At 50.3% G+C, this 24,964-nt stretch overlaps 2 protein-coding genes across 6 annotated transcripts; one reads left to right on the forward strand and one right to left on the reverse strand.

Moving 5' to 3' along the window:
- On the forward strand, positions 1-9,371 carry SNX21 (sorting nexin family member 21). Of its 3 annotated transcripts, none has more exons than XM_010384205.2 (4): positions 1-213; positions 413-686; positions 1,178-1,335; positions 7,169-8,234. In XM_010384205.2, the coding sequence occupies exons 2-4, from the start codon at positions 419-421 to the stop codon at positions 7,841-7,843; spliced, it is 1,101 nt and encodes a 366-aa protein (XP_010382507.1). In that variant the 5' UTR covers positions 1-213; positions 413-418; the 3' UTR covers positions 7,844-8,234. The 3 variants fall into 3 exon arrangements, with proteins under 3 accessions (XP_010382507.1, XP_030769828.1, XP_010382508.1); XM_030913968.1 differs by adding an exon at positions 6,987-6,997 and having other exon boundaries at positions 35-686; XM_010384206.2 differs by having other exon boundaries at positions 36-686; positions 1,178-1,328; positions 7,169-9,371.
- On the reverse strand, positions 8,227-24,935 carry ACOT8 (acyl-CoA thioesterase 8). 3 transcript variants are annotated; one of them, XM_010384207.2, is made up of 6 exons: positions 24,719-24,935; positions 22,680-22,813; positions 15,393-15,618; positions 10,731-10,888; positions 10,023-10,217; positions 8,227-8,462 (listed from the first exon to the last, which is right to left on the reverse strand). In XM_010384207.2, the coding sequence occupies exons 1-6, from the start codon at positions 24,844-24,846 to the stop codon at positions 8,344-8,346; spliced, it is 960 nt and encodes a 319-aa protein (XP_010382509.1). In that variant the 5' UTR covers positions 24,847-24,935; the 3' UTR covers positions 8,227-8,343. The 3 variants fall into 3 exon arrangements, with proteins under 3 accessions (XP_010382509.1, XP_030769829.1, XP_010382510.1); XM_030913969.1 differs by lacking the exon at positions 24,719-24,935 and adding an exon at positions 24,497-24,701; XM_010384208.2 differs by lacking the exon at positions 22,680-22,813 and having other exon boundaries at positions 24,719-24,931.
- Between the last annotated feature and the right edge of the window lie 29 nt (positions 24,936-24,964).

Here is a 24,964-nt window from a genome sequence, read left to right on the forward strand (position 1 = left end):
GCAGGAAGCGGCCCGAGCGGCGCTCGGAGCGGCCTGAGCCCAGCGGAGCCCTGCAGAGCCCGGCCGGCCTCCATGGGCTGCGGGGGGCTGCACCCGGACCCTTGGGGCGCGGCACGCCCCTGAATGCACCGTGGGACGCAGGAGGTAGAGGCGCACCAGGCGGCGCAAGAGACGTCCCGAGCCCCTCCGGGCAGGAACGCAGTCCTAGGCTAAGTGGGTTGCGGGGAAAGCGAAGCGAGCTGGATCCCCTGGTTCGCAGGACCTCGGACTGCCAGGGGCTGGGGCCTCCGCGCGCTCCTCCTCTCCGGTCCGGGCCCCGCCCCTCCTCCTCCTGAGCTGGGCTGGGATCCTCCTCCTCCTCCTCCTCCTCCTCCTCCGGGACCTGGGACACAGCGTCGCGCTCTCCCCCCAGGGTGCCATGGCTTCCCGGCTCCTGCACCGGCTGCGGCACGCCTTGGCAGGCGACGGCCCCGGGGAGGCGGCGGCCAGCCCAGAGGCCGAGCAGTTTCCGGAGAGCTCAGAGCTGGAGGACGACGACGCCGAGGGCCTGTCCTCCCGACTCAGCGGCACCCTCAGCTTCACCAGCGTTGAGGACGACGAGGACGACGAGGACGAGGACGAGGACGACGCGGAGGCTGGCCCTGACCCGCTGCCCCTCGGGGATGGGACGTCAGGAGAAGACGCAGGCGAGTGCAGGAGGACGGAGGCGGGAACCCTGGGGCTGGATTAGGCCTCCATCCCTGCTGCGTTCCCAGAGCATCCAGGGCGCTGAGTTGATCCAGCTGAAACTCCCACACTTCTTAAAGAGCCTGGGCCACCTCTTGGTTGTGTGACCTTGAGAGAGTCTTAACCCCTCTCTGAGCCAAGTTTTCCCTTGTGTCAAGTGGGAGAACTCACTCTCATCTCAGAATTGGCTGCGGGCATTAAATGTACAGGGCCTGGGATCCGAATGGAAATGATGTATTAGCGATATTTTGAGGGTGGAGCTGTTAATTTAGCCCCTACTGTCTGCCAGGCACGGTGTTTGGCTTCTCGGTGCCTCTCTGCCCCAAAGTTTCCATTTCTGTAAAATGGAGGTAAATCCTGCCTCACATTGGGAGGATGAGTGAGGCCACGGCAGTGATTGATGTCGACCCTGGCCCTAGGCCCATTGATATGACTGGTCATGTGTCTGCAGAACGGAGCCTCCCACCTGATGGGCAGCGGGGCAGTCAGCTCCTGGCGCGGCAGCTGCAGGATTTCTGGAAGAAGTCCCGGAACACCCTGACACCCCAGCGGCTGCTCTTCGAAGTGACCAGCGCTAACGTTGTCAAGGACCCGCCCTCCAAGTACGTGGTGAGTGAGGGTCCAGAACCCCTGGGCTGTGAGTCTAGAAGTATGGCTATGAGCAAGTAGGGAAGACCCCAACTTCCTGAGGGGTCTATGCAGTTATAAATGGCTACCTCGTTTACAAATGGGGAAACTGAGGTCAGAAAGGGGATGTAACTTGAGCAGATCCTCACACAAATGACTTAGTTTCCTTGAGACTGAGTGAAGTGGGGATTAAGGACCTTCCTCTTATCCTGGTTTTGAGACTAAGAGAACTGGTGTGTGCACTTCCCTACCTAGCCCACAAGGTTTTTGCAAATTGTAGCAAGATGTAAGATAGGGAGAGACAGATGTTATCTGGGTCAAACTGGAGATCCAAGTTGCATGAGCTGGTGGTTAAGTAAATAGGCTTTCAATCCAGACCAACCTTGACTCCCACTTATTTCCAGTTGTTTGACTCTGGGTGAGTTGTTTAATCTTGGTCATGTTCCGTTTCCTCATTATAGCAATGGGGAAAATGCAGAGGATTACAGCAGGAGTTAAATGAGACAGTGGACAAAAAGCCCTTAGCAGTATGCCTGGCATTATGAAGTGCTGAATGAAATGGTAGCTATGTCATTATTATTTAACTTTGGGTTGAAAATGTTTATCATCTAGGGCCCGCTGTGTCCTTATAACACACAGGTGACTCAGTTCTCAAGCACCCGACCCTGTACAGAATAGTCTTGTTCTAAGGGCTAGACTTAGGGGGTTGGTGGAGGTTAGGATGAAGAGCAGTGTTGGGGAGGACCTTGGAGTCCCTTGCTGTTTTCCTTGCTGTTGAGAGACTGACTTGGAGAATGAGGTCTGCTCCTTTAATGCCCGCAGCAACTTCTGCTCCAGTCCCTTTTCAGGCCAGGCCTGAAAGGCGACTGAGCTGGCCACTCCTGTCAGTGGCAGCTCTCCATCTCTCACTCTCCTCCTCTTCACCACCCTTCTCCACCTCTGACTCAGCAGGAGGGGGCCTGGAGCCCAGTCCCACATCTGGGCCTCTCCACCCTTTTCTGTTGCTGTTAGTAAGCAAGGGCCACACCCATGGGGTGACTACTCCAATTTCAGCAGGGACCGACTTGGATTATTGAGTCTTTTAAAAATTTTTTTAAGACAGGGTCTCGTTCTGTCACTCAGGCTGGAGTGCAGTGGTGCAGTCATAACTCACTGCAACCTCCAACTGGGCTCAATTGAGCGATCCTCCCACCTCAGCCTCCCAAGTAGCTAGGACTACAGGTATGCACCACCACGTGTGGCCAGTGATGAAGTCTGAAGTGGCAAAGGTCTCAGAACTCTGGGGTGGACAAGGGTTCATACACAGGAAGGGGACACCAAGGAACAGCTCAGAGGCTGAGAGGAATGGGGGTGACTGTGGGTACCTGGATGGGAAGGGATGACAGGATAGAGCAGGATGGCCAAGTATGCCCCGGCCTGTGTCTGGAGAAGCAAGGCACCTCCTCTGTATGATGGGGACTCTAATTCCCCATTTAACTTGCGGGGGTGAAGGGCACAGGCTTTGGAGTCAGATCAACCTGGGTTTAAATCCCAGCTGGGCTGTTTTCCAGCTGTGTGACTTAGGGCAAGTCTTTGAGCCTGCTTTCTCAGCTGTCAGAGATAAGGACACCTTCCCTGCAGTGCTGTTGTGATGATTAAATGAAATCATAGATGTAAAGAGTGCTTGGTACAGCAGGAGGCACAGGGTAAGTGCTTGGGTAATGGAACCTCGATCATTATCACCCATCTGGCTGCACGTTACAAGGATCAATGAGATAATGGATACAAAATGTAAACTAGATGAACATAAAGGCTTATTATATAGACCAGTGTGTCCTGAAGAAAATTGGTGTCCTAAAGTGTGTCCTGCAGAAAACTGGTTCCCTGGAATGTTAATAGCTGTTTCTAAATAAAGGTTTTGCAGGCAATATGTTCTGAGAATGCAGTTAAATGAGAATAAAGTAAGTTTCTTTATTGTTAAACTTTTTTTTTTTTTTGAGACGGAGTCTCGCTCTGTGGCCCAGGCTGGAGTGCAGTGGCCGGATCTCAGCTCACTGCAAGCTCCGCTTCCCGGGTTTACGCCATTCTCCTGCCTCAGCCTCCCGAGTAGCTAGGACTACAGGCGCCCGCCACCGCGCCCGGCTAGTTTTTTGTATTTTTTAGTAGAGACGGGGTTTCACCATGTTAGCCAGGATGGTCTCGATCTCCTGACCTCGTGATCCGCCCGTCTCGGCCTCCCAAAGTGCTGGGATTACAGGCTTCAGCCACCGCACCCGGCCTATTGTTAAACTTTTTAATCCCTAATATTAATGTACACTGTGAATCTTCAAGAGGACAGAGTAGGCAAACCTAACTGACCAGGAGTGGCTAGAGCGTTGTCAGTTCCACAGAACAAATGTGAGAAAGATCTGGATTTGCTGTTAGGGTGCCTTTAAAATCTAACACTTGTTAACTCTCCTTTTAAACCCGTTGGCTTGGAATTATTGGTTAATCCCTATTCAGGTTCTCAGACCTGGGAGGTGGGGAGCTTAGTTGTCATCTTGCTCAGTGTTTTCCAAACCTCAGTCATTCCAGTACCTCCCTGATTCTTGTCCTATCTAAAATGCCACTTGTACTCTTTTCTTCTTAACATTTTTCTTTAAATGAACCTATTTTTTTTTTCTTTTTATTTGAGACAGAGTCTTGCTCTGTTGCCCGGGCGGGAGCGCAGTGGTGCAATCTCAGCTCACTGCAACCTCTGCCTCTTAGGTTCAAGCAATCCTTCCACCTCAGCTTCCTGAGCAGCTGGGATTACAGGTGCCCACCACCACGCCTGGCTAACTTTTGCATTTTTAGTAGAGATGTGGTTTCACTGTTGGCCAGGCTGGTCTTGAACTCCTGACCTCAAGTGATCTGCCCGCTTCAGCCTCCCAAAGTGTTGGGATTACAGGTGTGAGCCACTGCGCCCGGCCGAACCTATTTTTTTTCTTAAATAAATTTATTTATTGAGACGGAGTCTTGCTCTGTCGCCTAGGCTGGAGTGCAGTGGCACGATCATAGCTCACTGCAGCCTCGAATTCCTGTGCTTACATGATTCAGCTGCCTCAGCCACCTGAGTAGCTGGGACCACAAGTACCCAACTAATTGTTTTTCTTTTCTTTTTTGTTTTGTAGAGACAGGGTCTTGCCATGTTGCCCAGGCTGGTCTCGAACTCCTGGCCTTAAGCAGTCCTCCTGCCTCAGCCTCCCAAAGTACTGGTATTATAAGTATGAGCCACTGTGCCCATCCTTTAAGTAAGTTTAAAAGACAACTTCATAGCACTACTGCATGTGGAAAGTCTCACTTGCCACAGAGAGAAGCTAGCCATAAAAATAAAAGTAGTGGGCCAGGCACAGTGGCTCACGCCTGTAATCCCAGCACTTTGGGAGGCTGAGGCAGGCAGATCACCTGAGGTCAGGAGTTCGAGACCAGCCTGGCCAACATGGTGAAACCCCGTCTCTACTAAAAATACAAAAATGAGCCAGGCGTCGTGGCGCATGCCTGTGATCCCAGCTACTCGGGTGAGTGAGGCAGGAGAACTGCTTGAACCCGGGAGGCGGAGGTTGCAGTGAGCGGAGATTGTGCCACTGCACGCCAGCCTGGGTGACAGGGCGAGACTAAATAAAGTAAGTAAGTAAGTAAATAATAAGTAGTGAAAATGAAACATCATTAAATCTTGCCTAGATGCTGTTGCCTGAAGAAGGCCCTGACCTGAGATCCATTTTCTGGCTCTTTTCTAAAAATGGAGATGAGAAGTGTTAGAGAAGTAGGGTTTTTTTTTTTTTTTTTTGAGGCAGAGTTTCACTCTTGTTGCCCAGGCTGGAGTGCCATGAGCAATCTCGACTCACTGCAACCTCCGCCTCCCAGGTTCAAGCGATTCTCCTGCCTCAGCCTCCCAAGTAGCTGGGATTACAGGCATGTGCCACCATGCCCAGCTAATTTTGCATTTTTAGTAGAGACTGTTTCTCCATGTTGGTCAGGCTGGTCTTGAATTCTCGACCTCAGGTGATCCACCTGCCTTGGCCCCCCAAAGTGCTGAGATTATAGGTGTGTGCATGAGCCACTGCAACTGGCCCAAGAAGTACTTTTTAAAAAACCAAACTGAGAGCTGGCCGGGCGCGGTGGCTCACGCCTGTAATCCCAGCACTCTGGGAGGCCAAGGCGGGCGGATCACAACAAGGTCAGGAGATCGAGACCATCCTGGCTAACACAGTGAAACCCCGTCGCTACCAAAAAATACAAAAAATTGTGGTGGGCACCTGTAGTCCCAGATACTCAGGAGGCTGAGGCAGGAGAATGGCATGAATACGGGAGGCCGTAGCTTGCACTGAGCCAAGATTGTGCCACTGCACTCCAGCACTCCAGCCTGGGCGACAGAGCAAGACTCTGTCTCAAAACAAAAACAAAAATAACAAAACTGAGAGCTTCTCAATTTGTAGTCAGAAAGATTAAAAACAATTAGGCTGGGTGTGATGCTCATGCCTATAATCTCAGCACTTTGGGAAGCCAAGGTAGGAAGACTGCTCAAGGCCAGCAGTTCAAGGCTAGCCCTGGCAACATAGGGAGACCTCCATCTCTACAAAAAAAAAAAAAAAAAAATTATTTTTTAAATAGCTGGGTGTGGTGGTGCATGCCTATAGTCCTAGCTACTTGGGAGGCTGAGGCAGGAGGAATGCTTGAGCCCAGGAGGTTGAAGCTGCAGTAAGCTATAATTGTACCACTGCACTCCAACCTGGCCAATGAAGTGAGACCCTGTCTCAAAAAAAAAAAAAAAAAAAAATTAAAAGGGGAACCACCTCCTGATTCTGATGCAGTGATATTTACTCTAGTGCACACCACCTAAAAACCTCAGGTACCGGCCAGGCGCGGTGGCTCAAGCCTGTAATCCCAGCACTTTGGGAGGCCGAGATGGGCGGATCACGAGGTCAGGAGATCGAGACCATCCTGGCTAACACGGTGAAACCCCGTCTCTACTGAAAAATACAAAAAAAACTAGCCGGGCGAGGTGGCGGGCGCCTGTAGTCCCAACTACTCGGGAGGCTGAGGCAGGAGAATGGCGTGAACCCCGGAGGCGGAGCTTGCAGTGAGCTGAGATCCGGCCACTGCACTCCAGCCTGGGCCACAGAGCGAGACTCCGTCTCAAAAAAAAACAAAAAACAAAAATAACCTCAGGTACCAATACTTGTACATGTCTCATTTTTGGACAAACACTGACTTGACCGAGCACTTCCTTCACTAGAAACAGAAGCGGACCCAGAGGGGATGACCTTGCCTGAGGTCACACAGGGAGGGAGTAGCTGACCTTGGGTTAGAACTTGAGTCCTAGGCCAGTATACTTTTCACAGTTATGGCAGTTGTAGCTATCTACAGACCTGTCCTCTGGGTCTAGTTTGGAAAATCCTGACCGGGGATGTGGAGGCCAGGTGTCCAAAGTGGAACAAGCTCCACGCTGTTCCTAAAGAAGACCTAAGAGATTGGCCTGGGTTTCAGCTCTTGTCTGGTTTTCCAGCGGGGGCTGTCAGAAGAACTAACTGTTCTATGGGAAGGGAGTACAAAAAAAGGGGCAGCAGCCCTGGGCACTGAAGCTCATCTCTGTCTTTCTCTCTTCTTGCTGCCTTGGGCCTGGGTCATTTCAGACAAACCTCAGGTAAGATGGGACTGGGCTTCCCCGCCACTGTGGCAGCAGCTCCCGCCCTCCTGGGTGCTATCCCAGGGGTGAAAGGAAGAGGTGGGGAGGCACAGCTGGGAGTGTGGGGGATGGGGAGGGAACGGGCCCATGGACAACTTGCATTTGCCCTGACACCCACCCTCCCTGCAGCTCTACACCCTCGCCGTGATAGGCCCAGGGCCGCCAGATTGCCAGCCAGCCCAGATCTCTCGCCGTTACTCGGACTTTGAGCGGTTGCACCGAAACCTGCAGCGGCAATTCCGGGGCCCAATGGCTGCCATCTCCTTCCCCCGTAAGCGGCTGCGCCGGAATTTTACTGCAGAGACCATTGCCCGCCGTAGCCGGGCCTTTGAGCAGTTTTTGGGTCACCTGCAGGCAGTGCCTGAGCTGCGCCATGCCCCAGACCTGCAGGACTTCTTCGTGCTGCCAGAGCTGCGGCGGGCACAGAGCCTAACCTGTACTGGCCTCTATCGTGAGGCTCTGGCACTCTGGGCCACTGCCTGGCAGCTGCAAGCCCAGCTGGGCACCCCCTCTGGCCCAGATCGCCCCCTGCTGACCCTGGCTGGGCTGGCCGTGTGCCACCAGGAGCTGGAAGACCCTGGGGAGGCCCGGGCATGCTGTGAGAAGGCCCTGCAGCTGCTTGGGGACAAGAGCCTCCACCCTTTGCTGGCACCCTTTCTGGAGGCCCATGTTCGACTCTCCTGGCGCCTGGGCCTGGACAAACGTCAATCAGAGGCTCGGCTCCAAGCCCTGCAGGAGGCAGGCCTTACCCCTACGCCACCCCCCAGTCTCAAAGAATTGCTCATCAAGGAGGTGCTGGACTAACCCTTGCCTAGATTTAAGGCCACTGTGAGGAGAGAGGCTGCCCCAGAATGCAGGGGAAGGACCCAATGAGGACAGAATAGCTGGGAGCCCCTAGAAGTTCCAAAAGAGAATGTGAAGCAGATCAAGGAAACTTCTGTTGAGCTGGGCTCAGGATGAGCTTTGGCTGGGGTTGCCCTGGTATAGTACAGGGAAGAAGTCTGACACGGTCTCTCCAGCTTATAAACAGCCAAGGGGCTGTGGCACAGGTCAGGGGCACTGTTCCCTTGTTGGTGGGCCCCCAAGCTGGCGAGGCCTCCTGGTTGAAGGCCAGGGACTCTGCCCTGGAGTCCTGGAGTTGAGGGATGAAGGCAAGGTCTGGCCCAGGGGAATTAAAAGCCAGCCACTCCAGTGGTATCAGTCTCTTTATTGGATGTGAGAGCCAAAAGGGACTGTAACTGCTGTCTCAGGAATGGGGATAGATGGGAGGTTATTGAAGCCCCAGGCCAAGCTGGTACCTCTGGCTACAGCTTGCTCTCTGAGACCTGGGGCTTCACTCGGATCACGCCCTCCTGGGCACAGGTCACAGCTAGGACTCCATCCTGACGCCACAGCCGCCCATGGACCAGCCCCCGAGAGCCACCTGTGGGTGAGGTGAAAGGTGAGGATGGCCTGCTTCAGAACAGCCAAACGCATTTCTTTTTTTCTGAAACAGAGTCTCACTATGTTGCCCAGGCTGGTCTCAAGCTCCTGGGTTCAAGGGATCCTCCCGCCTCAGCCTCCTGAGCAGCTGGGATTAGAGGCTTAGCACAGCACCACGCCCGACCTCCAAGTGGACTTCTTGAAAAGGGTGTGACCCAGGGCAGGGCTGCCCCACACAAGGGTGCGCTGAGTGTCGTGGCTGCTCCAAATGCCCCTTCTTGAGCTTATTATGGACCATCATTGAGGGGTAACTCCTCCCACAGGAACCCCACTTGACAGTTTAAAAGCACTTTCACACCTCTGCTCGCTTCCTCAAAAAGATCACGGAGGGAGGAGCTCTGAGAACAGTCTCCTTCAACTGCTTGGCCAAGCAGAACTGCTATACCTCTGGCCACTTGTGTTAGGGAACCTATTGGCTCCCTGTACAATAAATCAAGCCACATCCTCCAAGTGGTAATTCATGAAAAATATCCCCACTACCACCACCAAGGGGAAGAAGGGGCTCAGCAGAGAGGAATTAAAGCCATGAGGTCTCGCCTCTTCCCTCCCCACCTGGAGATTCTTTCTCCCTTGCTGGCTTTGGGCCTGAGTTTGATGTTTATGAGGATGATTGCTGGTTTCCTTTACACATAGCAGAGCTCACTCAGTTCTCACCGTAGCCAAAGGAAGCAGTTATGTGTTGTCCAGTTTTCCAGACCAGGACTAAAATCCAGAGAGGGTCAGGAATTTGGTTTCATGATGAGGCCAAATCTGAACCCATGTCCTCACTTCAAGGTTATCAATCTTGGATTGGGATGCTATTGGTACGTGAGAGTACCCCTTATCTGAGTATAACGAGTCCTTAAGTTTTTCCCTTGGTTTGTCAAGCAAAACCTTTCTTCATTTGAAATGTACTCCCTTGGAAAGGAGGTCAGGGTTCTGAAGCTAGACATTGATGAATGAGTCTTGTTTCTCTCTGTCCCCTGCAAGGAATGTCCAAGCAGTGAGGCCCTTAGGGACCACTGAATGCTCCAACCCCAATCAGGTTAATCAGAGTCACTTAGAGAACTTAAAAATACAGTTTCCTGGACCTTATCCAAGACCTACTGAGTCAGAATCTTGAGGGTGGAATCAGAATCTGTTTTGAAAAGGCGTCCCCAGATGGCAGTCTGATGGGCTGCCGGGTTTGGATACCATTGCTGTAATGTAACCCTCTTTGTTTAGACGAGGAAACAGGCTCAGATGGAAGACACGATTTGCCTATTGTAATAAAAAGAATCTGAACTGGTTCTGGGACTAGAACTGGGTCCCTGGGAGAAGGTGAATCACATTCCCAGCACATTCTAGCAATTTAGAGCAGAGCAGGTGTCCCAGCCTCACCCTCTCATTTTGAAGATGAAGATGCGAAAGCCTAGGAGGGAAGGAAAGGAAGTGACCTGTGCAGTGCCACACAGGAAGTCAGGGGAAGTCAGCATCTGCCACCCAAGGTCAGTGCCCTCGTCCCACACGGCCCCACACTCACCAGCCCAGGGGCTCTCGCACTCATAGAGCATCCAGTGGTCAGCTCGGAAGGGGGCGTGGAACCACATGGAATGGTCCAATGAGACCATGAAGTGCACCTTGTGCTGCCACTGGTGAGGCAGCAATGCAGTGCCCAAGAAGGCATAGTCGGAGATATAGGCGGCCACGCAGCAGTGCATCTTCATGTCACCCTCGCCTGCAACAGGTCCCCATCAGCCCTGGGCTCCTGGGCTTTCCAGCTCAGGACCTGCAGGGAGGTAGGGGAAAAAGGGACTCCCGTGCATGGGTGTGCAGACTGGTTGCTGCACAAGAGCACTTGGCCTACAGTGTGTATGTGTGACAGGGGTAAGTGCAATGGCGACATGGTGAGGGCAGGGGTGAGCACGGACTGAAATTCACCCAAGTCTCCCACGCTAGGCCCCAAAAGGGGTGTCATCTTCCAGTTTGCACAAAGACACTTTTAGCTGGACAACAACCCCAGTGAGGTGCCTTGCCTTCCTCAGAAAGGCCTTGTGTTGGGATTATAGTCACCTCCACATTCTCCCCATGCAAAGGGCTGAGAGGCCCCAGGTAAGAAGCTAAGCCAACTTCCCCATCATGCAGATAAGGAAACAGGCCCAGAGAAGGGAACTCGTGCCCAAGGTCACACAGCAAATGAGTGGTAGACCCCTTGGAGAGTGGTTTCCTCCCATCCCTGGGGTCGTCTTACCAATATAGCCCCGGGCTCGCACCCAGAACATCTGTTTGGGCTCCATTCTCTGCAGCTGGCTCAGGGGGGATGGGTTTATTGGCTTGATCTCAATGGGGACCTCCTGAGCAGCAATTCGATTGAGCGCCACTGGGTACCTCTTTTGGAGGTTAGGGTCCCTGAAAGTAAAGGGGAGAGGGAGGGGGTGAGACCCAGGAAGAGAGGAAGTCACATCTGCATTACCTCTTCTGACTCCCCTCATTCTTCCACAGGGAAGATATCCTCAAAGCTCCCCTCCCCTCGTGCCAGGCAGGATAGTGCAGTGTTTGAATCCCTTCTTTGCCACTTATGAGCCATGTGGTCTTGTGCTAATTAGTAATCTCTCTGAGTCTATTTTCCCATCTGCAAAGTGTGGAGAATGATAGTAACCTACCTCATAACCAACACTGAAGTCAAGATCATGCATATCATGTATATCTAACCAACACATCATAGTAATAAGGCATACCCTATAATATGCTCTGTTCTAAGCATTGTACATACACAGTTGTATTCCTCACAACAACCCTGTGAGACAGGTACTATTACCCCCATTTCATCAGTGAAATAAGCAGAGTCCAAGTAGCTTGCTTAAAAACTGGAGAGACAGGATTTGGACTCAGGCAATCTGGGTCCACAGTATGATTATTTTCTGTTTTTTTAGAGACAGGGTTGTCTTCTCACCCAGGCTGGAGTACAGTGGCGCAATCAGCTCACTGCAGTCTCCAACTCCCAGGCTCAAGCCATCCTCTCGCCTTGGCCTCCCAAGTAGCTGGGACTAGAGGTGTACGCCACTATGCCTGGCTAATATTTTTATTTTTTCTCTTTTTTGAGATGGAGTCTAGTTCTGTCGCCCAGGCTTGAGTGAGGCAGTGTAATCTCAGCTCACTGCAACCTCCGCCTCCCAGGTTCAAGCGATTCTCCTGCCTCAGCCTCCTGAGTAGCTGGGATTACAGGCATGCGCCACCATGCCTGGCTAATTTGTGTGTGCGTGCGTGTGTGTGTATTTTTAACAGAGATGGGGTTTCACCATGTTGGCCAGGCTGGTCTCGAACTTCTGACCTTGGGCGATCCACCTGCCTTGGCCTCCCAAAGTGCTGGGATTACAGGCACGAACCATTGCGCCCGGCCCTATTTAATTTTAATTAATGTAATATAGCCACAAGTGGCTACAGACTACCTTATTGAACAGTACAGATCTAAATTCAAGGTCCTTTAACAATGTCTTCCTCTCATTTCAGCAAACATGTGTCGAGTTGCAACCACACACCAGGCCCTGTGTTTTTTCTGTTAACAGTGATATAACTACAATTCACTGCCATTGTGCTAGTTAGTACTAGCACACTAAGTGCCTAATCTCTTTTATTTCATTTAATCCTCACAGCAACCTTATAAGGTAGGAATATGATTAGCTCCATTTTATAATTGAGACTACTGGCTCAGAGTGGGAAAGCAACTTGCCCAAACTCACACAGCTAGTAGGGACAAAATCTAGGATTGAATCCAGGACTTTCAGGTTCCCAAACCCACCTCCATCCCATCATACTCTGCTGCCTCCCCAGTATCTAGCATGAGATAGAGACACTCTCTCCTAATGATACAGCTAAGAAGTAGACAGGGCAGAAATGAGCATTTCCTTTTTTTTTTTTTTTTTGAAATGGAGTCTCACTCTGTTGCCCAGGCTAGAGTGCAGTGGCTCGATCTCAGCTCACTGCAAGCTCCACCTCCCGGGTTCACGCCATTCTCCTGTCTCAGCCTCCCAAGTAGCTGGGACTACAGGTGCCCACCACCACGCCCGGCTAATTTTTTGTATTTTTAGTAGAGATGGGGTTTCACTGTGTTAGCCAGGATGGTCTCAATCTCCTGACCTCGTGATCTGCCCACCTCGGCCTCCCAAAGTGCTGGGATTACAGGCGCGAGCCACTGCGCCTGGCCAAGCATTCCCATTTTTTAGAAGAAACTAGGGCGCTGGGGAGTTAAGCACTGTCCCACAGCAGGTGAGCATTAACAGAGGCACAGTCCTGGCTAGAATCCATGTGTCTGTCCTGTGTCTGGACCGAGAGCTCATTCCCCTGCACCAGCATTTTTCAAACTTTATTAGGTATGATCCAAACAAATATATTTTACCAGGTATTCAAAATATCTAACATGCTCCCTGGTGGTCTAATGGTTAGGGGAAAATACATATTTGTATTTTTGTATATACGTTTTATATACATAAAACATGCAGGTGGCTGATGCCTGTAATCCCAGCACTTTGGGATGCCAAGGCAGGTGGATCACTTGAGGTCAGGAGTTTGAGACCAGCCTGGTCAACACAAAGAAACCTGGTCTCTACTAAAAAAATACAAAAATTAGGCAGGCATGGTGGTGTGTGCCTGTAATCGCAGCTACCTGGGGGGGTGACGCATGAGTATCGCTTGAACCTGGGAGACAGAGGTTGCAGTGAGCCGAGATCACGCCACTGCCCTCCAGTCTAGGCAACAGAGTGAGACTCTGTCTCAACACAAACAAACAAACAAAAAAGACATGCACTAAGGCAAAAGGCAGTGACCAATCAAAAACACAGGCCATAGCTCTGCAGCTCTCTAGAGGACACTCACTCCTGGTGCACATTAAGTCCTAAGCTGCTGGACCAGGGGCCTGAGGGAAGAGAGGGAATCACTTAGGGGACTGGGGAGGTGGTATTTACCAAGTGGTATTTCAGTATATATTTACTTTTTTTTCCCAGATATGGGAAAATTATGGCTCATGCCTATAATCTCAGCACTTTGGGAGGCCGAGGTGGGTGGATCACCTGAGATCAAGAGTTCGAGACCAGCCTGGCCAACATGGTGAAACGCCATCTCTACTAAAAATACAAAATTCCATCCTGGCTAACGTGGTGAAACCTCGTCTCTACTAAAAATACAAAATTCCATCCTGGCTAACGTGGTGAAACCTCGTCTCTACTAAAAATACAAAATTCCATCCTGGCTAACGTGGTGAAACCTCGTCTCTACTAAAAATACAAAATTCCATCCTGGCTAACGTGGTGAAACCTCGTCTCTACTAAAAATACAAAATTCCATCCTGGCTAACGTGGTGAAACCTCGTCTCTACTAAAAGTACAAAAAAAAAAAAAAAAAAAAAAAGAGCCAGGCATGGTGGCAGGTGCCTGTAGTCCCAGCTACTCAGGAGGCTGAGGCAGGAGAATGGCGTGAACCCAGGAGGCGAGCTTGCAGTGAGCTGAGATCACGCCACTGCACTCCAGCCTGGGCGACAGAGTGAGACTCCGTCTCAAAAACAACAACAACAACAAAAACAATTAGCCGGGCGTGGTAGCAGGTACCTGTAATCCCAGCTACTTGGGAGGCTGAGGTGGGAGAATCGCTTGAGCCTGGGAGGCAGAGGCTGTAGTGAGCCAAGATGGTGTCACTGCACTCCAGCCTGGGCAACAAGAGCAAGACTCCGTCTCAAAAACAAACATATAAACAACAACAAAACAACTATATGTATATATATGTGTATATATGTATATATATGTGTATATGTGTGTATGTATGTGTGTGTACATATGTATATACATGTATATATGTGTGTGTGTGTATGTATATATGTGTATATGTATATATGTATGTATGTGTGTATATATATGTATGTGTGTGTGTGTGTGTGTATATATTTTTTTTTTCTTGAGACAGAATCTTGCTCTTGTTGCCCAGGCTGGAGTGCAATAACATGATCTCGGCTCACTGCGGCCTCCACCTCCCAAGCTCAAGCGATCCTCCCACCTCAGCCTCCTGAGTAGCTGGGACTACAGATGCGTGCCCCCGCGCCCGGATAATTTTTGTATTTTTTGTAAAGACAGGGTTTCATCATGTTGCCCACGCTGGTCTTGAACTTCTGGGCTCAAGTGATCCTCCTGCTTGGGCTTCCCAAAGTGTTGTTATAGGTGTGAGCCCCCACACCCAGCCCCAGCTTTATTTTTAAATTAGAGATGGAGTCTTGCTGTGTTGGCCAGGCTAGTGTCCAACTCCTGGTCTCAAGCAGTCCTCCTGCCTTGGCCTCCCAAAGTGCTGGGATTATAGGTATGCGCCACCACATCCGGCCAAGCCCTTCATTTTATACCATGGCCCAATACAGACACACACCAGGAACACACACAACTAAACCTCAAGTTTCACAAAAGGATTCTTGCCCTTAATACATACATATTATTCACTCCAATATCTTCTTTTCCTTTTTTTTTTTTTGAGACAGAGTCTCGCTCTGTTGCCCAGGCTGGAGTACAGTAGTGCAATCTCGGCTCACTGCAAGCTCCACCTCACGGGTTCACGCCATTCTCCTGCCTCAGCCTCCCGAGTACCTGGGACTACAGGTACCCACCACCATGCCTAGCTAATTTTTGTATTTTTAGTAGAGACGGGATTTCACTTTGTTAGCCAGGATGGTCTTGATCTCCTGACCTTGTGATCCACCGGCCTCGGCCTCCCAAAGTGCTGGGATTATAGGCATGAGCCACCCCACGCCCGGCCCCAGTATCTTCTTTTCTAATCTGTATTTTTTAAATGCTGGTCAAGACCCACTGAAGGATTCCATATCCCACAAACAGATAGGAGCTGCATTTTGAAAAGTCTGCCATGGAGCCTCCAGGTTTCTCACCTTAAATACTGGTCAATGAGGGTCTCACAGTCAAGCAGCTCTTCTGGTGGTGGCACAGTGGGCATGGAGAACTGGTGCTGCATAGGGCTGGGCTGGGCCTGCTGGAAAGAGGCCTGGCAGATGAAGATGGGCTTCCCATGTTGCACAGCCTTCACAGAGCGCACCGAGAAGCTCGACCCTGTTCGTGTCCGCTCCACTTGGTACAGTACTGGCACGTTCGGGTCCCCTGCAGTAGGCACAAGGGCACAGTGGGTCCACAGGCCCTGTCATCATGACAATGCCTGACAGGTACTCTATTACTCATCTTCCATTCCATTTCATCTCGGTAACTACTCACTGAGGTCTGCTAAGGTCCAGGCACTAGAGATACAGAGAGACCACCAAGCCCTGTCATCGGCCTGCTCCCTGTGCAGGTGGAGCTTTTCTTTAACAGCACAAACTGCAGAGACATTGGCAGATTCCTTGCATTCAAATCCTGGCTCTACCACTCACCAGCTGTGTGACCCTTCACTTCTCTGAGCAGTGTGCTCATCTGCAAACTGGGGATCATCATGGTGCTCATCGCTTACAGGATTTTAATGAAATGAGTCCATAGTTGTAAAGTGTTTAGCATAATATCTGGCACACAGTGAGGGCTCTATATGTGTTTGTTAAATAAAATTAATACTCCTTCCAGCCGGGCGTGGTGGCTCAAGCCTGTAATCCCAGCACTTTGGGAGGCCGAGACGGGCGGATCACGAGGTCAGGAGATCGAGACCATCCTGGCTAACACGGTGAAACCCCGTCTCTACTAAAAATACAAAAAAAACTAGCCGGGCGAGGTGGCGGGCGCCTGTAGTCCCAGCTACTCGGGAGGCTGAGGCAGGAGAATGGCGTAAACCCGGGAGGCGGAGCTTGCAGTGAGCTGAGATCTGGCCACTGCACTCCAGTCCGGGCGACAGAGCGAGACTCCGCCTCAAAAAAAAAAAAAAAAAAAAAAAAAAAAAAAAAAAAAAAAAAAAAAAAAACCCCGTCTCTACTAAAAAATATAAAAAACTAGCCGGGCGAGGTGGCGGGCGCCTGTAGTCCCAGCTACTCGGGAGGCTGAGGCAGGAGCATGGCGTAAACCTGGGAGGCGGAGCTTGCAGTGAGCTGAGATCCGGCCACTGCACTCCAGCCTGGGCGACAGAGCGAGACTCTGTCTCAAAAAACAAAACAAAACAAAACAAAACAAAACAAAAAAACTCCTTCCTTCTATCTTGCTCCATCTGTGCCTGGGATTTTGTCATCAGTCCCAAACCATTATTCTAGATCAGGGAGCAGTAAATCTAGTCTCCAGCCTGTTTACTGTTTATTCTGTTGTTGTTTTCTTTTTTGAGAACAAACAAAGGCTATTTATTCAGAGCTTGTTCTTTTTTTTTTTTTTTTTTTTGAGATGGAGTCTTGCTCTGTCACCCAGGCTGGAGTGCAGTGGCATCATCTCGGCTCACTGCAACCTCCACCTTTCAGGTTCAAGCGATTCTCGTGCCTCAGCCTCCTGACTAGCTGGGACTACAGGGGTGCACCACCACACCCAGCTAATTTTTTTTTTTTTAGAGACAGAGTCTCGCTGGGTCACCCAGGCTGAAGTGCAGTGGCGTCATCTGGGCTCACTACAACCTCTGCCTCCCAGGTTCAAGCCATGCTCATGCCTCAGCCTCCTAAGTAGCTGGGACTATAGGCGTGTGCCACCACACTCAACTAATTTTTGTATTTTTAGTAGAGATGGGGGTTTCACTATGTTGCCCAGGCTGGTCTCGAACTCCTGACCTCAACTGATCCACCCACCTCAGCCTCCCAAAGTGCTGGGATTACAGGCATGAGCCACTGTGCCCAGCCAATCAGAACTTGTTATAGCAGGAAGTCAACCACCATCACTTGCTTTTGGCAGGGACTTAGAGGCAGGCAAAGGAATGGGAACGCTCTGTAATGGAAAAAAAGGCTTCAGGGAGGCTCTGATTGCAGGCTGTTGGCATGGGGAAGCTGTTGGTGGGCTAACTAGAAGCACGACATCTGGCTGGGCACGGTGGCTCACGCCTGTAATCCCAACACTTTTGGAGGCTGAGGCAGGCGGATCTTCTGAGGCCAGGAGTTCAAGACCAGCCTGGCCAACATGGCAAAACCCTGTCTCTGCTAAAAATACAAAAAATTAGCCAGGCATAGTGGCACACGCTTGTAATCCCAGCTACTCAGGAGGCTGCGGCAGAAGAATTGCTTGAAGGTGGGAGGTGGAGGCTGTAGCAGAACTGCTTGAACCTGGGAGGTGGAGGCTGCAGTGAGCCAAAATTGCGCCATTACACTCTAGCCTGGGCAACAAGAGTGAAACTCTGTCTCAAAAAAAAAGTGGGACATCCTATGTGATTGGTTAGGGGTACATATTTGGCTTTCTCTGGTTGGTCCTAAGTTGGAAGCAGGGGCAAAAATTAGGGCAGCTATCAGTTATTAATCAAGTCCTGGCTTTGGGGGCCAATTGTTACACTGGTCATTATTTGGCTTGCTGGACTGGTTGGTAAAGATAGTGGTCTGACTTCCTACAAGTCTGACTTGTGGACAGTAGACTGGCTTCCTGTGCTGGTTGCTGCTATTGTGCATCAAAGTTCTGTTTTTCTACATGGTCGAGCCACTGTTTGTTTGTATATTCAGTCTCTCCCAGGCAAGGTCAGCTGTCAGTCACTTCACCCCTGATGTATATGGAAGCCATTTGGTCCTTCACTGTCAGGTGTCTCTGCTCCAAAGCAGAGTGGAAGAGCTTGGGCAACACAAGGAGACCCTGTTTCTACAAAAAATAAAAAATAAAAATTAGCTGGACATGGTAGCATGTGCCTATGGTCCCAGCTAATCAAAAGGCTGAGGCAGAAGGATCAGTTGAGGCCAGGAGATCAAGGCTGCAGTGAGCCATGACTGCGTCACTGTGCTCCAGCCTGGGTGACAGAGCAAGACCTTGTCTCAAAAACAAGAGCACCGCCACCAGGGTAGAAGGCACTGGCCAGGGATAAGGCAGCCAACAACAAGCAGGTGAGGGAAGATTTGGAGAGGAAGAGAACTTCCCTGGTTTCCCTGAAGTTCTCACTTTGTCTGAGTCAGGCCGGCCTTGGGGAACCCTGACATCTGGGCCATGAGACATCTTGGGGATGACTTTTAACCTTCAGATGAAAGAAGCAGGTCTAGAGAAGTGTTGCTTCCTTCACTCTGATGCAAATGGGGAGTCAATCGGGCCCCAGGGCTCAATCAACAGCAATAAACATCACTGTCTGAAGCCAACTGGCTTGCTCAGGTGTCTGTTATCAGGCACTGCCACCAGCAGATAATCAGAGTAGGATTCTATCAGAATCAGAGCGCTTCTATCAGAGTGGGAGCTCCTCAAGGTTAAAGGCGCTTGAGGAGGGCTTACCAAGAGTCCAGACACCAGAGAGAGCTACTTGTGCAGTCTGCTTTCAGACCCTGGGAAGGCAATCTCCCCTCCCTATCACCAAACTTGGGGAGAAAAAGCAAAAAATCCTCGAATCCAATCCTTGGTCTGCAGGTAAGCTAAAGTGCAGATGCCTGAAGAGGATCACAGAACCTTCAGTTCTCTGGTCTACCTTTCAGTGTGAATGAGTTCCAGCCCTATTCTTGAAAATTGTTATTGGAGCACAGGAGGTAGGCCCTGAGGCATACCGAAGGGAGTTAACGCTTATGGAGTGATGCAGGGTGCCAGACAGCACTGGACAGGAGAGTACGTTTCCTCATGTTGGTCTCACAATAACCATGTAGAGCCACTCTTACCCCCATTGTACAGATGAGGAAACTGTTGCCTTAAAATACAATTTTTTTGTAATAAAGTCATGCTCATTTGTTTACATATTGTCTATAGTTGCTTTCACTGGCAAAACCTAAAATGTTTACTATCTGGCCCTTCTAGAATGTTTGCTGATCTTGTTCAGAAATCTTTAAGCTCTAAATTTACCTCTATAGAGAAAAACTAAAAACAAAACAAAAACCCAACTAATTAACGTTAAAATGAACGTTTTTAGAAAAATAACTGATATGATAAATGGCCAAGGACCAACCCTCCCCCTCCCCCATAACATCTTTTATTTAAAAATGTAATTGAAACATTTTTTTTTTTGTTTTGAGATGGAGTCTCAATCTGTCGCCCAGGTGGGAGTGCAGTGGCGCAGTCTTGGCTCACTGCAACCTCCACCCCCCAGGTTCAAGCGATTCTCCTTGCCTCAGCCTTCCGAGTAGCTGGGATCACAGGCTCAGGCCACCATGCCTGGCTAATTTTTTTTTTTTTTTAATGGAGTCTTGCTCTGTCACCCAGGCTGGAGTACAGTGGCACGATCTCAGCTCACTGCAACCTCCACCTCCCGGGTTCAAGTGAGTCTCCTGACTCAGCCTCCCAAGTAGCTGGGATTCCAGGTGTGCGCCACCACGCCCGGCTAATTTTCGTGTGGTTTTTTTTGTTTGTTTGTTTTTTTTAGTAGAGATGGGGTTTCACCACGTTGGCCAGGCTGGTCTTGAACTCTTGACCTCAGGTGATCCGCCCACCTTGGCCTCCCAAAGTCCTGGGATTACAGGTGTAAGCCACCATGCCCAGCCAAAAAACAGCATTGGTTTTAATATCTGATATAGCTGGCAGAGTCGCATCACAAACAGATAAGAGCGCTCCCCTTTTTGCCTTGCAGCCAGGAAGCTCGGAACTAAACGTATGAAACTGCAACAGTATGGCTTAGCCAAATTTTGACATGATCGTTTCTCCCAAATCCCCTGTTACTACTGGCCTGATGTCCTTTGACTTTTAATATTCCCATAATAGCTACCAATTATTTTAGCTATCTTGCAGTCTTTCAAGACATAGGCAGGGGCACAAGTAATAATAATAATTATTATTATTTTTTTTTGATGGAGACAAGTCTTACTCTGTCACCCAGGCTGGAGTGCAGTAGCATGATCTCAGCTTACAGCAACCTCCGCCTCCTGAGTTCAAGCAATTCTCCTACCTTAGCCTCCAGAGTAGCTGGGACTACAGGCACATGCCGCCATGTCTGGCTAATTTTTTCTATTTTAGTAGTGACTGGGTTTCACTGTGTTGCCCAGGCTGGTCTCGAACTCCTGAGCTCAGGTGATCCACCCGCCTCGGCCTCCCAAAGTGCTAGGATTATAGGCATGAGCCACCACGCCCGGCCAAATAATTATTAATTTTGAAATAGTAGCTTGGACACAGCTCATTTCACGCTGCTCCTAGATGGAGAATTTCCAAGAAAGAGCATCTTTTCCCCAAAACCTGGGATGGGTACCCTGGCAGCTCTCCCATTGTTTAGAATTATCGCCCAAGAGTTTAAAAGAGAAGCAAAGAAGCAGGAAAGAGTTTGGCACTCGAAGGCACATAAACCAGGTTCATATCCTGGCTCTGCCTCCTTGGGCACTGTGGGAGCTGGTTCCAAACCTCTTCGGGTCCCAGTTTCTTTAGGTAAGAATGATGGCAGGAATGCCTGCCATCCGTGTTTACTTATGAAGACTAAACAAGATAAGGCACACAATTATGCTCTGTATTATACAAATTTTAATTATTTTACAAAAGTTAATCATCAAAAACTAATATTTATGGAAAACTAGATTACGCCAAGCCCTGCACTAGATACTTTACAGGCAAAGAAAGATTCATAGCATTCTTCCATCACAGGATGAAGAGATTCAGAGTTCAATGCCCCCACCTCCACAAAACAAAACAGCCAGGTATTTCACTAGGCTGGAAGGATTACAATATCAAAAGGCTGGTACTCACAACCAAATTAAAGAAACAAAGCACATATTTACTCCCAACTAGCATAAAGATAAGAAGCTGGCTGAGCCCAAGGTTAGTATTCAAATACTTTATAGCAGTGACTGGGGGCCGAGAAGGCGGGGGGTGGGGGGGGGGAATCAACTCCTCAGGGATAAGGAGTAAGGGACACGGGACAGTAAGAAAAACATTACAGGTATAACTTTCATATTTATAAAATGAAGGGGGAACCCGAACCCACTGTTCTCTTAATACAAATCACATACTGTAAAGGTCCACAAACTTCTCAGCTGAGGATTTATACAGAACACATGGGGGCATCTGCTCTAAGGGTAAGAGGGAAGGAGAGAAAACAGGTTTTTTTGTTTTTGTTTTTTAGCATAGGTTTTGCTTTTATTTTCCTTTTATTTATTTTTCTGTAGAGACAAGGTCTCGATTTGTTGCCCCGGCTGGTATTGAACCCCTGGGTTCCAACAATCCTCCACAGTGGCCGCCCAAAGTGCGGGGATAATAGGCATGAGCCACCACACATAGTTTTTGTTGTTGTTGTTTTGTTTTGTTTTGGTTTTTTTTGCCCAGGCTGGAGTGCAGTGGCCGGATCTCAGCTCACTGCAAGTTCCACCTGGGTTCACGCCATTCTCCTGCCTCAGCCTCCCGAGTAGCTGGGACTACAGGCGCCCGCCACCTCGCCCGGCTAGTTTTTTGTATTTTTTTTAGTAGAGACGGGGGTTTCACCGTGTTAGCCAGGATGGTCTCGATCTCCTGACCTCGTGATCCACCTGTCTCGGCCTCCCAAAGTGCTGGGATTACAGGCTTGAGCCACCGTGCCCGGCCACCACACATAGGTTTTAAGTGACTTTATTTGACCCCAGAGCTATAAGAAGCTGTAGAGATCATTCCACTAAAATACCCCTGGTCCCACCCTTCTCCATTTTATAGCTGAAGTAAACCAAGCTGTAGGGCGGGGAGCTAACCTCACAAGGCCGCATGGTAAATTACAGACAAAGCTGAAGCTAGGCCCTACATCTTTGGTTTGTTTTTATTGACCTGATGCTCAGCTGACAAAAGAAGCCTTAGATCCCTTGATTCTCAGGCTGGTGCTCGCTTCTCCAACCCAAGCTGCCCTACCTCCGCACCTCTAGCAGAGGTTACAGCACGCTGAGAACCTAGCACAGCGCTTGGCACCAGGAGCTATGTTAAGAATGGAAGCACAAAAGGTCCACAAGGAGCAGTTAAGCAACAAAGTCTTGTGTCATTATCAGCCAGAAATCAGGTACCCAGTGAGTCCCAGCAGGTGTGAGGTCCAAAGTTCATTGTTAGCCCCAGACTTTGTTCCACCCTAGACACTTAGGGTGGAACTCGGTGTGTGTCTTAGGGTGGCTGTGTCCGCCATCCCTCCCCCTTGTCTTCCAGTCTCCCTCTCTTCCCTTTTGACCTCAGCCCCCAAGGCTAGAATGGCTGCTGGGCTACCAGGGCTGGGTTGGGGCAGGAAGTGGGGGGTTTACCTGCCCGAACAAAGTAGCAGTGCAGGGAGTGCACGTGGACGTCTTCACTCACAGACTTGGCTGCAGCCACCAGTGCCTGGCCCACGATCTGACCGCCAAACAGCCTCTTGGTCGGTACCCAGTAATGCCTTCCTCTGTAGGGAGAGGGGGAAGGAGGGAAAGACTTGGGAACTGGGCCAAATTCTACCCTCGCTGAGACTCTAGTGCATGATCTCTTCACCTTATTGAGGTTTAAGATCCTTTTGAGAATATGGTAAAAGCCACAGGTCCTTTCCCCAGGCAAATATCCTTATGTATAAAAATCTTCTGGGCCAGTTGCAGTGGCTTACGCCTGTAATCCCAGCACTTTGCGAGGCTGAGGCAGGTGGATCATTTGAGATTAGGAGTTCAAGAGCAGCCTGATCAACATGGTGAAACTCCGTCTCTACTAAAAATACAAAAATTAGTTGGACGTGGTGGCACGCACCTGTAATCCCAGCTACTCAGGAGGCTGAGGCAGGAGAATCACTTGAACCCAGGAAGCAGAGGTTGAGGTGAGCCAAGATCGCACCACTGCACTCCAGCCTGGGCGACAGAGTAAGACTCCATCTCAAAAAATAAAATTAAATAAATATATAAATGAATAAATAACGAGAGCCCTCAGACATCAAGTTTAACTCCTTCAGTGTACAGATGAGAAAACTGCAACTTGGACCCAGAGATGAAAATGCTTGCCCAGAATGTAGGCCCATTGGAAGCTGAATAATTATGTTTCTAGACTCCCATGTCCCAGCTGTTTGGCATTTTCTGTAACAATGAGTTACAAATAGCCCTCCATGACCTGGCAGGTGGCTCTTGCCTGTAATCAATCCCAGCACTTTGGGAAGCCGAGGTGGGAGGATCGCCTAAGCCCATGAGTTCAAAACCAGCCTGGGCTCCAAAGTGGGGCCTCATGTCTACTAAAAATAAAAAAGTTAGTTGGATGTGGTGGCGAGCACTTGTGGTCCCAGCTAAACGGGAGGCTGAGGCAGAAGGGTCATTTGGGCCCGGGAGGTCGAGGCTGCAGTGAGCCATGTTCGTGCCACTGCACTCCAGCCTAGACAACAGGGCCAGATCTTGTCTTCAAAAACAAAAATCAAATAGCCCTCCAAGAAGTTATTTATAATTCCTTAAGTGGAAGAAAGGGAGTTCAAAGTAAGATAACTTCCAGTAAAGCCAGGAGAAGCCTTGGAGGTCAAAGCTGTTAGAAGCCTTGCTGCAGGGGCTGGAGGCAGTGGCTCACGCCTGTAATCCCAGCACTTTGGCAGAGGTGGGCCGATCACAAGGCCAGGAGTTCGAGACCAGCCTGGCCAACATGGTGAAACCCCGTCTCTACTAAAAAAATTAGCTGGGCCGTGGTGCGCCTGTAATACCAGCTAATCAGGAGGCTGAGGCAGGAGAAATGCTTGAACGCGGGAGGCGGAGGCTGCACTGAGCTGAGATCACACCACTGCACTCCAGCCTGGGCAACAGAGCAAGACTCCCTCTCAAAGAAAGAAACCCTCGCTACAGTCAAGAACTTCAGCGATGCTGGGAAGGAAACAAACATGCTTAGGCCTCAGGATAAGTAATGAGATACCAGACCCACCAAATGGTACTGGGGGCGGGATATTGTGAGAGGAAAAGGATACTGAAGACGCAAGGAGCTGCCGCGTCCGTTTTAACGTTGATCCATCAGCTGTGTGCCCTTGGGCAAATCACTGCCCTCTCTGTGCTAGCTCCCCTGTGAAGGCTTAGGGCAGGCTGCCGAGCAGGGTCTCTCAGGTCACCACTATATTTGCTCAGATCTCCAGGACTACCTAAAGATGGGGCTGCGCAGACCTCGCGGCGCGGAGAGGAAAGGAGGAAGCCAGAGCAGCGAGGACAGCTCTGTCGGGGGCGCGTTCTCTCCTAATCGTGGCAGAGGGTGCATCCAACGCAGGGCCATCCTAGTCCCGGAGCCAGGGGCCCCGCGGGGCGGCAGTCAAGATCAAGAGTTTCTGCCCTAAAGGAGGGGATGCTGGGCAGGAGCTGCCAGCTACCTGAAGAGATCCTCGTCCAGCGGCTCGAGGTTGAGCACGGTCGTGACCAAGACGCTACGGAGGTCCCTAGGGGGATCGCCGCGGTCGCCACAGCCCTGCCCATCTTCTGGGGCCTGCGGGGACGACATCTAGTTCAACGCTGCCTGCCCTGAACACCCGCTCCGCGGAAGACGCGGAAACGTACACAGAACCTGACGCTTCCGGTAGATTGCCCTGGTAACCGGAAGTCTCCTGCAGACCCCGGGA

Source organism: Rhinopithecus roxellana, chromosome 13, assembly GCF_007565055.1.
Source record: "Rhinopithecus roxellana isolate Shanxi Qingling chromosome 13, ASM756505v1, whole genome shotgun sequence".
In the NCBI taxonomy this organism is placed as follows: domain Eukaryota; kingdom Metazoa; phylum Chordata; class Mammalia; order Primates; family Cercopithecidae; genus Rhinopithecus; species Rhinopithecus roxellana.

What these genes read in the sequence shown, in the direction of transcription:
- ACOT8 (XM_010384207.2), bottom strand. Translation starts at nt 24,846, where the DNA reads ATGTCGTCCCCGCAGGCCCCAGAAGATGGGCAGGGCTGTGGCGACCGC. An exon ending in CTGGACGAGGATCTCTTCAG is followed by an intron (nt 22,814 to 24,718) that starts GTAGCTGGCAGC and finishes CTCTCCCTACAG; the next exon opens with AGGAAGGCATTACTGGGTAC. An exon ending in CTGCTACTTTGTTCGGGCAG is followed by an intron (nt 15,619 to 22,679) that starts GTAAACCCCCCA and finishes TGCCTACTGCAG; the next exon opens with GGGACCCGAACGTGCCAGTA.
- SNX21 (XM_010384205.2), top strand. Translation starts at nt 419, where the DNA reads ATGGCTTCCCGGCTCCTGCACCGGCTGCGGCACGCCTTGGCAGGCGAC. An exon ending in GACGTCAGGAGAAGACGCAG is followed by an intron (nt 687 to 1,177) that starts GCGAGTGCAGGA and finishes ATGTGTCTGCAG; the next exon opens with AACGGAGCCTCCCACCTGAT. An exon ending in ACCCGCCCTCCAAGTACGTG is followed by an intron (nt 1,336 to 7,168) that starts GTGAGTGAGGGT and finishes CCCTCCCTGCAG; the next exon opens with CTCTACACCCTCGCCGTGAT.